The sequence below is a fragment of the Phoxinus phoxinus genome (assembly GCF_949152265.1).
Source record: "Phoxinus phoxinus genome assembly, chromosome: 9".
NCBI lineage: Eukaryota > Metazoa > Chordata > Actinopteri > Cypriniformes > Leuciscidae > Phoxinus > Phoxinus phoxinus.
Window position 1 is genome coordinate 33,640,672 of NC_136884.1, and position 15,814 is coordinate 33,656,485.

A 15,814-nucleotide genomic window follows, 5' to 3' on the forward strand; every position below is an offset into this window, starting at 1 on the left:
CAAAGGCAGGACGTCCCACTGAAATTCTTTCAGAGGCTCCTGGGGCATATGGCAGCAGCAGCAGCGGTAACCCCTCTCGGGCTGCTTCATATGAGACCGCTTCAGCACTGGCTTCATGGCCGAGTCCCGAGATGGGCGTGGCATCACGGCAGGCGTGCCGCCAGACCTTCAGCCCGTGGTCAGATCCCTCGTTCCTACGGGCAGGAGTGCCCTTGGAACAGGTGTCCAGGCATGCTGTGTTATTCACAGATGCCTCTGCCACCGGCTGGGGCGCCACGTACAACGGGCATGCAGTGTTGGTTGGTTGGTTGGTTAACTTTATTGTCCCCAAGGGGAAATTCAGCTTGGGCACAGTGCAGAGTTGCTTCATAAAAATAAGTAAATAAATAAAAACATCACCAGAGACATCACAATCACAAAACATACAAAGGACATTGTTGACAACACAATTCCATGGATTAAAATGCAAGTCCTAAAGTGCTAGTGTGGTTGTTGCACATTACTCCATTGCACTGAAATTTGTATAAAGTGCATAGTGCCTAAGCCTAAGGTGCTAGTATGTATATTGCACGTTGCCCTATTGCACCGAGATCGTAAGTAAAGTGCTGAAGTGCTCACATATTTATTGTACATTTATTGTATTTCACATCGTTTAGCAGCTTAATGGAGGCTGGCACAAATTATAATTTAAGGCGATTAGTTTTACATTTTGGTACACGGAGTCTTCTTCCTGATGGCAGGGTTTCATATTCAGGGAAGAGTGGATGTTGAGGGTCTGATTTAATTTTTTTAGCCTGTTTTATAATTGCCTGATCATACAGGCTCTGTATAGGCTCATAGTCTCTCCTCCCTATAATTTTCATGGCTGTTTTGTGCATGTTGGCAAGCTTGGTTTTCAGCTTAACTGTTAGGTTGCCAAACCATGCACTAATTCCATATCTAATCACACTCTCCAAGATTGCATGGTAGAACATCATCATGATCTGACTGCTCACACCATACAACCTTAGACGCCTTAAAAAATAAAGCCTCTGCTGCAGTTTGTTGCACAGGTTGTCAACATGTGTGTTCCAGCAAAGAAGACTGTCGATGTGGACACCTAAATATTTATATGAGGACACCTGAGTTACTTGCTGGTTTTTAATGACCGCTGGCTCGTGGTCTGTAACTTGCCTCGGGTCGAAGACCATCTCCTTTGTTTTTTGAATATTTAAAATTAGATGGTTGGTGTCACACCATTTAACGAATGTGTCTATTTTGTCTTGGTACACAGAGGAGTCTGTATCCTTGTACAGAAGGCTCAGGATCGCAGTATCATCAGCAAACTTCATTATTTAGTTGTTAGAGTGTACATTCCTACAGTCATTGGTGTACAATGTGAAGAGTATTGGTGATACAACGCAACCCTGAGGAACTCCTGTGTTACAGTATTTGATCTCTGATAGCGTCCTATTGACCTTCACTTGCTGTGCCCTGTTAGTTAAAAAAGAATAAAACCATTTAATTAAGATAGTATTAACATTCATGTTTTTAAGCTTCTCTGAAAGTACATGAGTGTCAGGGGTGTGGACGGCTCCTCAACTGCATTGGCATATCAACTGCCTCGAGTTGCTAGCAGTACATCTCGCTCTGAGCTGCCTAAAGAGGACAGAGACGTGCTGGTCAACACGGCGACCGTTGTGTACATCAACCGACAAGGTGGTCTACGCTCCCGTTGCATGTCGCAACTCGCCCGCCATCTCCTCCTTTGGAGTCAGAAGCAGAATGGCGACTCCACCCGCAGGCGTTTCAGCTGATTTGGAGAGAGTTCGGGGAGGCTCAGGTAGACCTGTTTGCCTCCTCAGAAACCTCCCACTGCCAGCTGTTTTACTCCCTGACCGAGGGAACACTCCACAAATATGCGTTTCCCCCAGTGAGCCTACTTGCACAGACCTTGTGCAAAGTCAGGGAGGACGGGGAGCAGGTCCTTCTGGTGGCTCCCTAGTGGCCCACCCAGACTTGGTTCCCAGAACTCATACTCCTCGTGACAGTCCCTCCCTGGCCCATTCCTCTGAGGAAGGATCTTCTGAGACGGGGCACCCTGTGGCACCCGCATCCAGACCTCTGGAGACTCCATGTCTGGTCCCTGGACGGGACGCGGAGGTTCTAGGTGACTTACTCCCAGAGGTACTTAACACCATCACTTCTGCAAGGGCGCCGTCCACGAGACGTGTGTATGCCTTGAAGTGGAACCTGTTCGCCGAGTGGTGCTCTTCTCACCGAGAAGACCCCCGAAGATGTTCGATAGGGTCCGAGCTTTCCTTCTTGCAGCAAGGGTTGGAGCGAAGGCTGTCTCCCTCCACCCTCAAAGTACATGCTGCTGCTATTTCAGCTTATCACAACCACATAGATGGCAAAACAGTTGGAAAGCACGACCTGGTCGTCAGGTTCCTTAGGGGGGCGAGACGATTAAATCCTCCTCGACCCCCCTCCATACCCTCTTGGGACCTTTCCCTGGTGCTCAGAGCACTTCAGGATGCTCCCTTTGAGCCGTTGCAATCAGCAGACTTAAAGCTTCTCTCCATGTAGACTTTGCTGCTGGTTGCACTGGCCTCTGTCAAGAGGGTAGGGGACCTGCAGGCATTTTCGGTCGACGAATCGTGCCTAGAGTTCGGGCCGGGTGACAACCATGTTGTACTGAGACCCCAGCCTGGCTATGTGCCCAAGGTTCCTACCACTCCCTTCAGGGACCAGGTAGTGAACCTGCAAGCGCTGCCCCTGGAGGAGGCAGACCCAGCCCTGGCTTTGCTCTGTCCCGTTCGCGCTCTGCGTATGTACGTGGACAGAACTCAAAGCGTCAGGACCTCAGACCAGCTCTTTGTCTGTTACGGAGGCCAGCAGAAGGGAAAGGCTGTCTCCAAGCAGAGGATGGCCCCCTGGATAGTGGATGCCATCGCCTTGGCTTACCAAGCTCAGGTACTCACACTCTACGAGAGGCATTGCATCCTACTGGGCGCTGGCACGTGGCTCCTCGCTAACAGATATCTGTAGAGCTGTGGGCTGGGCGACACCTAACACGTTCGCTAGATACTATAGCCTACGTGTAGAGCCGGTCTCCTCCCGTGTTCTCACCCTAGAAAGGTAGAAGCACTGAGAGGCCCGGCTCTGTCGGCTTGCTGCACCCTACTGTGCACCCTTATTCTCCAGTGTGAAAACCTGTGAGTCCTCCAAACTCCCTCGGCCCGGACTTGGCGGAGCGTCCGGTGCCAGGCCTTTATCCGCTGAATCCTTGAGAACCGGATATAGGCTGGGTCCCATATGTGTGACCCTACGGGGATCCCATATGCGTATATTCTCCACGGCTGCTCCTATACGGAAGCCCGTGTCTTTCCCTTGGGCTAAGTCACCCACTACTCATATGCTGTACAATCCTCGGGTTAGTCCATATGTTATCTCCACTTAACTCCTCGAGAATGTGGCTTCCGCAGCGTTCCCCTCCTTCAGTTCGGGCACGCTTTCCCAGTGTTATCCAATAATCTCACTGTATGGGTTATCACGGAACAACAGTGACAGGTTCACTCTGTGTACGCCTCCTCCTATCGTCCTTTCAGGCAAGAAGGTGTAGAGGCTTGCACAGGGCGCTGGATGGGGTGCAGCAGCTGTGGCGCTTTGGTAGGGATTCCTATTTGTCGGTCACGACATACGTCGTAGTGACCGACTGATAGGGAACGTCTCGGTTACGTATGTAACCCTCGTTCCCTGAAGGAGGGAACGGAGACGTATGTCCCGTCGCCACATCTGCTGCCGCCCGCCGGGGTGGCCAGGTTATCAGGCTTGGCTCCTCAGCAAAAAACTACAGTGCAATCACCAGCTGCTCGTTATATACCCGCGCTGCGAGGCTGCGCAGCTGATGCAAATGATTGCACGCCAATGTGTATTGGCTTGTTAAGTTTCACTCGAAGTAGATTGGCTCTCTAGCGAGATTCCTATTTGTCGGTCACGACATACGTCTCCGTTCCCTCCTTCAGGGAACGAGGGTTACATACGTAACCGAGACGTTATTTGCCTAAACAAGCCTGACACCAGCAACAGACTGTCACTTGATGGCACCCTGTCATCTATCATGACAATGGAAATGAGCAGCCTTGAACCCTGCTTCAGATATGAGCTCCTGCGGAGGTAGTGAAGCAAGCCAAAACTGCCACTGTGGCAGTTGTGTGAACAGGCCTAATGTGTGAAAATTGTGTGAACAGGCCTAATGTGTGAAAATTGTGTGTTGTGGTTTTCTGGGGAGGTGGAGTAACTATTATGTGTCCCTTTTGTTTTGAGATTTCTTATTGTTTTGATGTTGTTGTTTTACATGTTTGTTATTTAATCACCTCTATCTTTATTTTTTTTATAGTGCAATCAATAAATTAGTTGTACATTTTAAAAAAGCGTTTCCATTCTATTATTATTATTTTATTTGTTTTGTTCATAAATCAGGGTCTATACTAAGTAAACAAGGACTGACATTTTTTTAAATAAGGGTTAGGGTTACCAACATTTTTCTCAGCACGCACTGAAATTTTACAGAGTCTCACTCCAGCCAAAGTCCCGAAGTTGGCAACCCTGTATACATTGATCATCACTCAGTGAGTTATTGTGTTAGACACATCACCTGCATCACCTACTGTATTTTTGTTTGTATTTAGTGAGCGTAGTTTATATTACGGTACGTTCACACGGGGCGTGAGCGTCAACGCTTCCCATTGACTTTGAATGGGTGACGTCAAGCGTTGCCGAAATGAATTGTGGATCCGTCGGCGGCGCTTCACTGGCGTTGCTCGCGGCAGAAGTTGAGAATTTTCCAACTTCTGCCGCGAGCAACGCCAGTGAATCGCCGCAGGCAGAAGCGTCAGCCAATCAGGATCGCTCTATGCAAATACAGTAGCCAGGCGGCAGCCAATCACGTTCATCACGTTCATCCTGTCATTCCTGTCTAATTTCATTGGCTGACGCTGCTATGACCATGGCGTCGTGTCAAACTTCAGCCACGCCTTCCGTCAAGCGTTGACGCTCACGCCCCGTGTGAACGTACCGTTAGGGTATCTCTTTAGACTGAATATTTTACTTTCTTCTTTTCCTTTTTAGTTAGTTTAGTCCTGGATTATGAGTTATAGGGTTATGTTCTTATGATTTATTTTATTTGATTGCCACCCAATTCTTCTTTTCCCCAGCCTGGGTATCTTTTTGTTCTTTTCTTTTGTGTAAATATTATTGCAAGTTGTCTTGGTTTATGAACCGCTGTATTATTGTAAATAAACACTTGTTGATTGCCTTAAGCGCTTTGGTCTCAGTTGCTTGCATTGACATCGGTCCGTAGTCAAACTCAGAAAGTTAATGTTATTCCCTATACTCCTTAATAACTGCAGGGGACGTAACACTAAGTTCTACCACTCGACCACAAATTTTCTCTCTGAGAAATGCCCAGAAGTTCGGTTGACCATCAGTTAAAGGGCAAGTTCGGTATTTTACACTTAAAGCCCTGTTTACAGATCGTATCTGATGAAATGAACGGTTAAGAAAAAAATTTGGACACATTCTCCTGTCCCGAGAATTTTAGGTTTATTTAGCTTTTGTGGACCTATTTTGCCAAACGCGTCACACCCGTGATTCTTCCGTTGAGAGCTTGAATAATAGACACTCTAATGTGTATGACGAGGTTACCATCAAAAGTGGGCTAGGCTAAGTTACTCTCGATAACAGATTTACCGATCATGAAGTAGCCAATTGCTTTAAGATTACTTACCGATCTGATAACTGGCCATTCAACCCCTCTGGCCTAGGACGCTTTTTCCAATTATGTTTCGGGACGTAGAAGAATGTCTCGATAACAGGTGTCCTGAGCAAATCCCGAACATCACGATATGTGACAAGTCGGCGAGACCTCGGTTTCGTCAACGGAGACGTTTAGATTCTCCATCCACTCTGTAACCAGTAGGTCCCATTCGGTGCAGCACAAACTCTCCTCTTCTGTAGACATCTGTCTACACTTTCGACAGGAACACCACCAAGTGCCTGTAAGCCTTGAGACAGCAGCAGCTTCGGCAACAGGCGTAACACTGGACTCCGTTGTCAACTGCCGTTCAAACTCTGCCTTTCTTTGCAGAAATTCCTCCTCTGAATATTCAGGCTCAAACCTGTAACCCTGTCCATCAAAATCGATCTCAAAACCGACTCATCCTCCCATATAAATGTCTCGGAATCCATTTTTAAGTTGACACAGATAGCTTCGATCTTGTAAAAATGTTTAGATAGGTTAGCCTGCGATACCGCGTCCGCGACTGCATAAGACTACAAAAAGCATACAAACAAACCCATTTCCGTTTCCCGCGGCGGAGTAATACCGTACAGCACACAGCGAATCCAACTTAATGGAGTTGGACAAAAACTAAGATAAAACCTGTTGGAATGCATCTTTTTCAGCGATTGTTGAGTGCACATACCAGTGAACACCCCTGACCACTCGGTGAGTTTCACGTCTTTGTAAACGAAAGTTTAATGTGTTTTAGGAAGGAATCTTCCAGTGCACATAGACAACCATTGTGGGGGTGGGGGGGGAAAGCAAAATAAGCCTAAAATTCTCGGGACAGGAGCATGTGTCCAAATTTTTATCTTAACCGTTCTATTTCATCAGATACGATCTGTAAACAGGGCTTTAAGTGTAAAATACCGAACTTACCCTTTAAGTGTTCGCTCACACGAGAGAGAGCGCTCTTCATTCGTCTTATTCCTCAAAAGAATAGTAAAAATAATCAGCATCATTGCACCTAATTTATTTTCACTGACTGTGAGATAGGCATATGATGGTCTTTTGGTGTATTTTTTGTTTGTTATCGCGCTGCTCCCCCGAGGAATAGGCTTCTGTTGCCCACTGACATCTACAATATTAAAAATAGGCTATATTGTTGTCATCTCTATTTTTTACTTTTTATTCTATTTTTCTGTTCTAAACGTTTTTTTCTATTCTGTTTAAAATGTACTTTTACATATAACATTTTTGCTTTCATTAAATTTAACCTAATATGCATATTTTAAAAAATCTTGTTTTTTTCTTCTACGTTTTTTCTATTCTGTTTTGTTTGTTAATTTTTTTTTAAATAATGAAAAAACATTTTTACAAGACCTTGTGCTGTGTATTGTTTTTAATAAACAGATAGCATACAAACAGAGATATATAATTGTTGACTGTTCATTAGGGCTGACTTCTAATAGTCGAGGATTCGACAATTCGATTCGGAGAGGTCTGATTCGACTATGAACCTCATGGTCAAATAGTAGTTTATGATGCCCCCCACCCCGAGAAACTTCGTCTTCAGGAGGCACACGCGCGCGGTCTCTTGCTCTCTCTCTCTCCCTGTCTGCGGTGCACGCGCTACGCAGTTTGGAGCACAGTCTCTGTCTCGCGGGCGCGCTCGCTCTAGATTCCGGAGATTATAACTACTTCGTGGGCATCAGTGAGCCGCTATCAATATGCGGGAGACTCCCGGAAATTCCTTAGGGATGTCTGTATTTATATACTGAAATAATATCGGCATTATAATTATTGATTTTTCATTAGGCTATTTTTTTTGGTGCCCCCTCAGCTCTTGGTGCCCTACGCACAGCGCGTAATGCGCGTGGTGGGAGCGGCGGCGCTGAGTGTTATGTAACCAATGAGCAGCAGCACACTACATGCCTAACGTCCGGACCGCATTTGTTAGCATTTACGGATTTATTGGCTCACAATGGCTTCTAAAAAATCATCAAAAGTGTGGGAGTATTTCGAGAAGGTTAAAGATGATGACCCAAATAAAGTTAAGTGCAAGCTGAAGGCTGCGCGTGAAGCGTCTCAGCAACGAAGACATCCTTTCCTTTTTCTTTTTTGCTGCATGTGCACTTTCTGAAGCCCATTCGATTATGACTTATATTAGGCCTATGTTTATTTTCGTTGTTGTGCAATTGTTTTTATTTATTCAGGCAGGCTTATTGTATTTTGAAAAATTTTTGACATTTTGGACTAGTGCCAGGCTTTTGCGCTAAGTTTAATTTTATTTATTTATTTTATCCCGATTCCCGAGTGTGAACTGTGAATTAAAAGCCAAGAAATAGGTTCCTAAATGAGAGATAAAGGCATGTTTTGGCACGTTGTTGTTTTAGAAGCCAATTTGTTCCTATTTTATGTGAAATTTTCTGATGTTTGATATATGTGTGATATAAGTTCATCTGGCTTTAAATGAATAAAAGGTATTTGTTACACACCATGTTTTTCTAAAAACAACAACAACAACAAAAAAGTTTGACTATCAGTCGACTACGGCAAAATCTAACGAATCAGATTCAACTATGAAAATCCTTAGTTGAAAACAGCCCTACTGTTCATACAAATAATAGTCTATATGTATGTATACTATGTAGACTATAACTTGTATATGATCGTTTGTTAAAACAACATTAACCAAATATTCTTTATTTATTTAATAATAAAATTATTACTTTATAACATGCAGTTTCAACTCCACCAAATTTTAGGTTGTTTCATTATTGTACAGCAAATGTCAATAGCTCTTCTTTTTTTCATGTTTGTTGTAGGCTTATTTGGAAATTATCATAGTTGTAGTATTTCATCCTTACTGTTAATTGACATTAGCTCCACTTACATTTCAAAATGCGGCAATTTCTGCTGTTTAGCACAATGTCCCTCTGCGCCACCTGGCGGTCATTTCACAAATGACTTGGTTTAAAAATGCGACTGGTTTCTTTTTGCCACGTTGCCTTTGCCGCGGCGGTAATAGGCATTCTTGGTTGACGACTGTGGTAGATTTTTCTCATTTCCCACCTGACCTAAGTCTACCTGCGTCTCGTCTACAATCAACGTTAGTTTTTTATAATATTTATACTCTAGCGCGTCAACAGTCGATGTCGGCCGAGTCCTCTAATCCTATACTCTAGTGCGTCTCCTCATCGACATCGGCTGAGTCTCCTAACTCTATACTCGAACTTACTTGCTGCACAGCAATAATAACTGACAGACTTCAGACAATGCCTTCAAATATGCTTTAATCACGGCCGGAGGATCTCAGACAAATTCAGAGAGAATCCCACCCGCAAAAGGAATACAACCGTTTTTATAGAGAGATACAACCGTTTTTATAGAATAGGAGAGACACAACCGTTTTTTATAGAATGGCGAAAATGACATGAAACATTACATAATTTCCCTACAATTTGATTGGTTCTTCATAGGCAAACCCCTTCTGTTACTAGGTAGAAGCAAATTCTGTTTTTGTGATTACTTCATAAATAACAAGTTTTCTGTCACATCTGTCTAGTTTCATTTCCCCTATATGTTAATTATACACTCAAAGTCACAAGTTTCCAACCAAAGGGTTTAAGAAAACATTTAAGATTCAAAGGCATATGAATGTTATTCATGCAAGAAAAATAAATGTTAGTTATTATTAATTAAAAAATCCATCACACTACCAACTGTATACAGTATGTCTCAAAGTGTGAATGCTCTTTGTAAACTGTGGGAAAGTATTTGATACCCAAGGTTTGTGTGCAATTCAAAAACAATGTTTTGTCTTAAACAAATGAGGACCACACTGTTCTTGGAATTAACAATATGATTTTTAATTGCCAGCATCACATAAAAATTATAGTTCTTGTTAACAAACTAAGTAAAATGCAATGAATGATATGAATTAAATACCATCACCAACCAAAAAAGTCTCTACAGATTTGAGAAATATGAACACAAGGCATCTCTTGTGGCATTTGACATGGTGTTTGAATGAAGAGGATTCCATTCACAGGTATCATTTTCTTCATGAACATTATCATCATGTTCCTCACTATTAACTTCACAAAAAATTGTGAAACGCAACATGCTGAGATAATAGTGTTGACGATGACGACTACGTCAAAGTGCCGGCTCACCATTGGCTAGCTCCTGCGTCAGCATCCCACGCATGCGTCGTGGTCCTCACGTGAAGAGCATCAGCCAATGGTAAGCAGGCAATCTGACTTAGAACTTGGAAGCGCTGCATTAGCATTTAATACATGAAAAGCGTAGCAGAATGACACAGACATGAAGAAATTGTTGAATAAAGTAATTATTTTTTGGGTGGGATTGCGCACAAAAAGTATTCTTGTCGCTTCATAACATTACGGTTGAACTGCTGTAGTCACATGGACTGTTTTAACAATGTTTTTACTACCTTTCTAGGCCTTGAAAGTTGCAATTATGTTGCTGTCTATGGAGTGGGTCAGAAAGCTCTCGGATTTCATCAAAAATATCTTAATTTGTGTTCCGAAGATGAACGAAGGTCTTACGGGTTTGGAACGACATGAGGAAGAGTAATTACTGACAAGAATTTGAATTTTTGGGTGAACTAACCCTTTAAGGTCTGCCTGAGGTGTTGTCCTTTTTTCCCTGTTTTGTTTTGTTTGTTCAGTTGGAACTTCAATAACAAAAATCTCAATAAAAATATTCAATAAAAAACAACAATGGGAAAAAAAGTGTTATCAACTAATTAAATAGTCATTTGTTCCTGTATACAGTTTACATTCATTTTAGCATCTATTTTAAAACTATTAAGTCAGTGGTAATCTCTATTTAGCATACAATCTAACAAACAACATCCTATGATTTAGCCCATGACAAAAGCAGAATTTGCATACATGCTCTATAAGAAATAAACTAAGTAAACAGATGTATTTCTAAAGCCCGGGATACACTGCATGATTTTCGCAATCCTATAAGATCATTACAAATCACACTGTACGACATGGATATTATTAAACATGGGTACAACATGCATGTAGACTGTACGATGATGACGCGTATTGACTCGTAGGCTACGATGCAAGTTTCTATAGAAGAATAAAACATTATCAGCATGCGGTTAACAAAAAAGACCAGGATGAATCACACTTTGGCAGTTGTAGTTTTTATGTGTGCTGAAAAAACCTTGAAAGAGGAAGAGAAAAGAGCTTGAGATAAGCAGTTTTAAGTTTTAGCGCTGCAACAGCCCATAGTCCTGTTACTAGGAATTATAGTAGCTTGTAGTACTACCACAGTCCTTAGGGGCTCCTAGCTGCTCACCTCCTCTAGCTTATATCCAAGTGAAGTAGTAGAGGAAGGGAAGTGTTATGGTGCGTTCACACCAGACGCGAATAGCGTGTCAGGCGCTAGTGATTTCAATGGTAAGTCAATGCAAAGACGCGTTATGTGCGTAAAAAATTCCTGCGGCGCGGTAGACGCGAATACGTATCATTCGCACGTCAAGATCGCGCGAATTGAGCGCCTGCCGCGTTTATAATGTAATTTTAAATGTTTGGCCTCAATAAATTATTTTGTAATGACTAAATGCCCGCGTGAAAGAAGGAATGACATTGTTCAGATGTTAAAGGACAAGTTCGGTATTTTACACTTAAAGCCCTGTTGTCAGATCGTTTCTGATGAAATAGAACGGTTAAGATTGAAATTTGGACAGATGCTGCTGTCACAAGAATTTTCGATTTCTGTGGTAGCACCCCCCCCCCCCCCCCACCTCCACAATGGCTGCATAGGTGCACTGGAAATATCCTTCCTAAAACGCATTAAACTTTCGTTTTCAAAGACGTGAAACTCACCGAGTGGTCAGGGGTGTTCACTGATATGCTCACTCAAATATCACTGCAAAAGATGCTTTCCAACAGTTGTTTTATTGTAGTTTTTGTCCAACTCTATTGACTTGTTTTGGATGTGCTGTGAGGTACGGTATTACAAAAACTACGATAAAACCTGTTGGAAAGCATCTTTTGCAGAGATTTTGTGAGCATATCAGTGAACACCCCTGACCACTACGTCATTAATGTATTTTAACTTATATGTTTCATATAATAGAACCAAAGCTATAGATTGTGAATTTAAACATTTCTCATTTACCAGCGGCAAACATCAGGAGGACTAGCCGAGGTAAGGCTGTTCCAGGGGGGTTACATGAGCGCTGAGCGCCCGGTGATCGCCTGGATTGCACAACTCCGAAACCTCAGATACATTTTTAAAAATAGGTGCTATCTTTATAAATAAACCTTTAAACAACTACATTCTCGACTGAACAACTCTTAAAACTACATTTTGTCACACAATAACAGTAATATTTTTAAATTTCACGGCCTTTCTTGCAAACAGACCACCGCCTAGCACTTGCCTCTCCCAGAAGAAGCGGATTTCGCCTCGGAATGCATTCAAAATGTTCAAGCGTCAAACTAGACGCGGTAGAAGCGAATTTGACGCTCTATTTGCGTTTGGTGTGAACGCAGCATTAGGATAGGAGGAAGCATGGGCTGCGTTCGAAACCGCATACTTCCCTACTATATAGTAGGGGAAAAGCAGTAGGCGAGCGAATATGTATGTACAAATCCTTAGTATTCATAAAAGAGTAGGCGAGTGAAAGGAGTAGTATGTCCGAAACATCAGTATTAATAAAAGAGTAGGGGAGAAGTTCCCGGATGGCTTACTGCTTCCGCCCAGATTCTCGAGTGCTCATCCGATGGATGGATACTTTTCTATCCCATAAGGCCACGGGAGAGGACACGTCATCATCACGATATCATTAAGGATAAAACTGTTAAGTAAGTACTTATTGAAATGAAGTACTTACTCGGTGAGTATGCAGTTTCGAACGCAGCCATGGTTTTCAACTCTGGCTATCAGCTATACTAAGAGTCCAGATTGAGAACATTTGTGTTTCAAGCTTAATCAATGTAAGTGTTTTCCATGTTTTTTTTTTTTTTTCTCAGTTGGTTTGTTTGTTTTCTGTGTCGATCATATACAAAGAGTTGGAAGTTGTTTTACATGTTTAACCTATGCTGTTGGTTAGCAAGCAAATGCCCTGTTGTATATCTTGTTTTAGAAGGACTCTTTCATATTAGTAGTTTGAATACTATCGTTTGTCATTTACGGAACTGTATATCATCATCATCATCATCTACACAAAGTACGACAGACATTTTACAAAAGGACATGTGCACTTCTCAATAGATAATGGTCAGATAAGGTTTTTTTTTTTTATCCATTATTCTCACCTGAAACTACATTGTTTTCCATTATGCCAACTGGTGTCGTTCATACAAATTTCTATTTCATCCTCTCTTATTTTTTTTATGGCAGTTATAACTTTACAATAATAATTTTGTATAACTCACCTGTTCGCTTATTTGGATTGTGTACAAACTTTATTTCAGATAAACACTTACATTTACTTCTGTGGAGATATCTCCTTAAGCATGGTTTAATATTATTTAAAGTATATATATTAAGCGTGGTTGGTGGGCCCCTCCCTTAAAATTCAGACAAATACACTGTGCGATGAACATGCTGAATTTCTGACACTGTCAGAAAATTATCTTAGGCTATCTTTGGACAACGACCGTCTTTGAACCTCTCTCATTGAACGACACAGGACCACCGACTAGGAGCCACGATTGTTTCACGGTGGCAATCATTCGTCTGGGACAGGTGAAAATCATGCAGTGTATCCCGGGCTTAAGACCCCAGACATTCTTCAACAAGACGTGTTCAGGCCAGCTAGCAGTTATTAGATTGTGTCCAGCCCAGCTACTTTTCTGATTACTCGAGCAGTATTTGCCAGATCATTTAATCCTTCTGTCAAGAGGTACTGAGTCGAAGCTAAGGACAATCCTGCAGCAAAAACACTGCCCACACCTGGAAAGAGACTGCACAAATCTGCAACGGTGGACATTGCTACGACCGAAGCACCAACATGTATTGTGGTCACTTCTTTTTTTTGGATGGCATTAGCGAACTTTGATTCGGCCCGATATTTCAGCAAGGGCATGTTCACTTTTTTTGAAAGCCTTTCCAGTGATCTGTCATCCAAACCAAATGCATAATAGCACCTTAAAAGGAAAAGAAACGCAATGGCTGCATCACACGCTACTGATGTGCCCGGCACAGGGATCACTGTTAAACCAGCAGAAGTAAGAGATGCAGCCCTGATAAGCGCTTCAAATGACTTGATCTTCTTCTCAAGAGTTGCAGCAGAGCACACTGGCCAAGCTTGAAGAAGAGCAGCTCGTTTATGGTCCGGAAGATCATCTGTGAGTCTGTTTTGAAGCTTTTCAAAATCATATTTCCCGAAATCAACGGACGATATCAAGAAAATTTCAGCGGTTTCCAGTTCATTCAAGCTGCTCACACAGTACTTTCTTATTTTGTCAAGAACTTCCTGCTCATTAAATCCTGGTCTGTTTCGCTCTTGAGAGATGTCGTTGTCAATCTTGGAACGAACAAAGTGAAATTTTTTGTTCCGTTTTCTTATTTCTTTAGCCAGCATGATGTCATTCTCTGTGAACCTCTCTGAGTTAAGGATAATGAAAAAATCATAGGTTTTAAATTCGACGGATTTAATGTATTTATTTGCTTTGAAATTTGGAGTTCCTATTCCAGGCAGGTCCCAGATTTTCACATTTGGCATTGTAGGATGCTCATACATGGTAGGCTGTAGTGTAGTTTCTGTGACACCAGTAGGTGCTGCTCCAACGGCATAGTCACTTAGGCCTCGAATGAGATTCACAAAGGAGGATTTCCCAGATCCTGTCTTTCCAGTCACAGCGATGTCAAGTGAGACATTTAAAAACTGGCCAATTGTTTCTTTCACTTTTGCTGCATTAGACACAGCACAGTCTTGAGCTGCCATGTTTTAAACTGCAAAAGTTATAGAAGTACCTTAAGCATTACTTTATTCTTGAAAGTTGAATGTAAGAATATTCATAATTTCTGTTATTACCGTATTTTCCGGACTATAAGTTGCTAAACTATTTTTTTCATAGTTTTGCTGGTCCTGCGACTTATAGTCTGGTGCGACTTCAAAATTAATTCAATCTGACTGAGATAAACCAAAAGAAAAATTTTCCGTCTACTAGGGCTGGGACGGTATGGATTGTTTCTTACCGTGGTTGAAAAGCAAGAAATTATAGAAATATAATTTTTGTATAGAAATAAACCGCTTTAAAATATATTTTATAATCAGAGGATTTGCCAGCATGCAGAATTCAGCACTGAACAAAAAGTCCGCTTTGAGCCGTGAGGGGAAATGCTTCTGATTGGCCATTGCATTCAAGAAATCAACACATATGTCTGTGATTGGCTACATCGCTCAACACTGCAAAAAGAAACTCTGGCCTGTGAATCGTTTCCATTTTGTTTTAGCTGTTCTTGTTGCTTTTCTGCAACAGATGAATAACAATGTATTTGTTTGTATATGTTTTATTCATGGATATTTCTATTTAATTGTTTTATTCTCCCGCGCTCGCACTCGGTCATCAAATCTAGTCCCGCGCCACACGTCTCTAGATCAAGCGCCCGGCCCGAGTATAGCGGCGGGAAATATCGGGTTCGGGCAGAGAATCTAAGCTCTAAACAGGACAGAGTAACGCGACGGATATTTTTCATATATATTTTGTTGACGACGTAGTTAAGGCGGCAGGCGTGTGTTGCTTAGGCGGACGCCTTATTTCCAAAGTGCTGCGGGAAACCCTGTGTTATGTTAACATGCCGGACACCTATTCAGCCTGTTCTTCTGTGTTCTGTTGTGGAGCTGAATAACTTGCCTTTCCAGATTAAATGTCTGTTCTTGGTCTTGGATTTTGTGAAATAAATTTCTAAATTCTAAACTTATAGTCCAGTGCGACTTATATATGTTTTTTTCCTCTTCATGAAGCAATTTATGACTGATGCGACTTATACAACGGAGCGACTTATAGTCCGGAAAATACGGTACAGTAATCAACAGTTTTCTGT

The 15,814-nt window shown here is 42.2% G+C and overlaps 1 protein-coding gene across 1 annotated transcript; it reads right to left on the reverse strand.

Annotated features, from left to right (window-relative positions):
• Nucleotides 1-13,477: 13,477 nt before the first annotated feature.
• Nucleotides 13,478-14,711, reverse strand: LOC307004540 (interferon-inducible GTPase 5-like; the record flags this gene model as incomplete). Its single annotated transcript, XM_079623858.1, has 1 exon — nucleotides 13,478-14,711. One exon carries the CDS (start codon nucleotides 14,709-14,711, stop codon nucleotides 13,590-13,592), a length of 1,122 nt encoding a protein of 373 aa, XP_079479984.1. The 3' UTR covers nucleotides 13,478-13,589.
• Nucleotides 14,712-15,814: the final 1,103 nt, after the last annotated feature.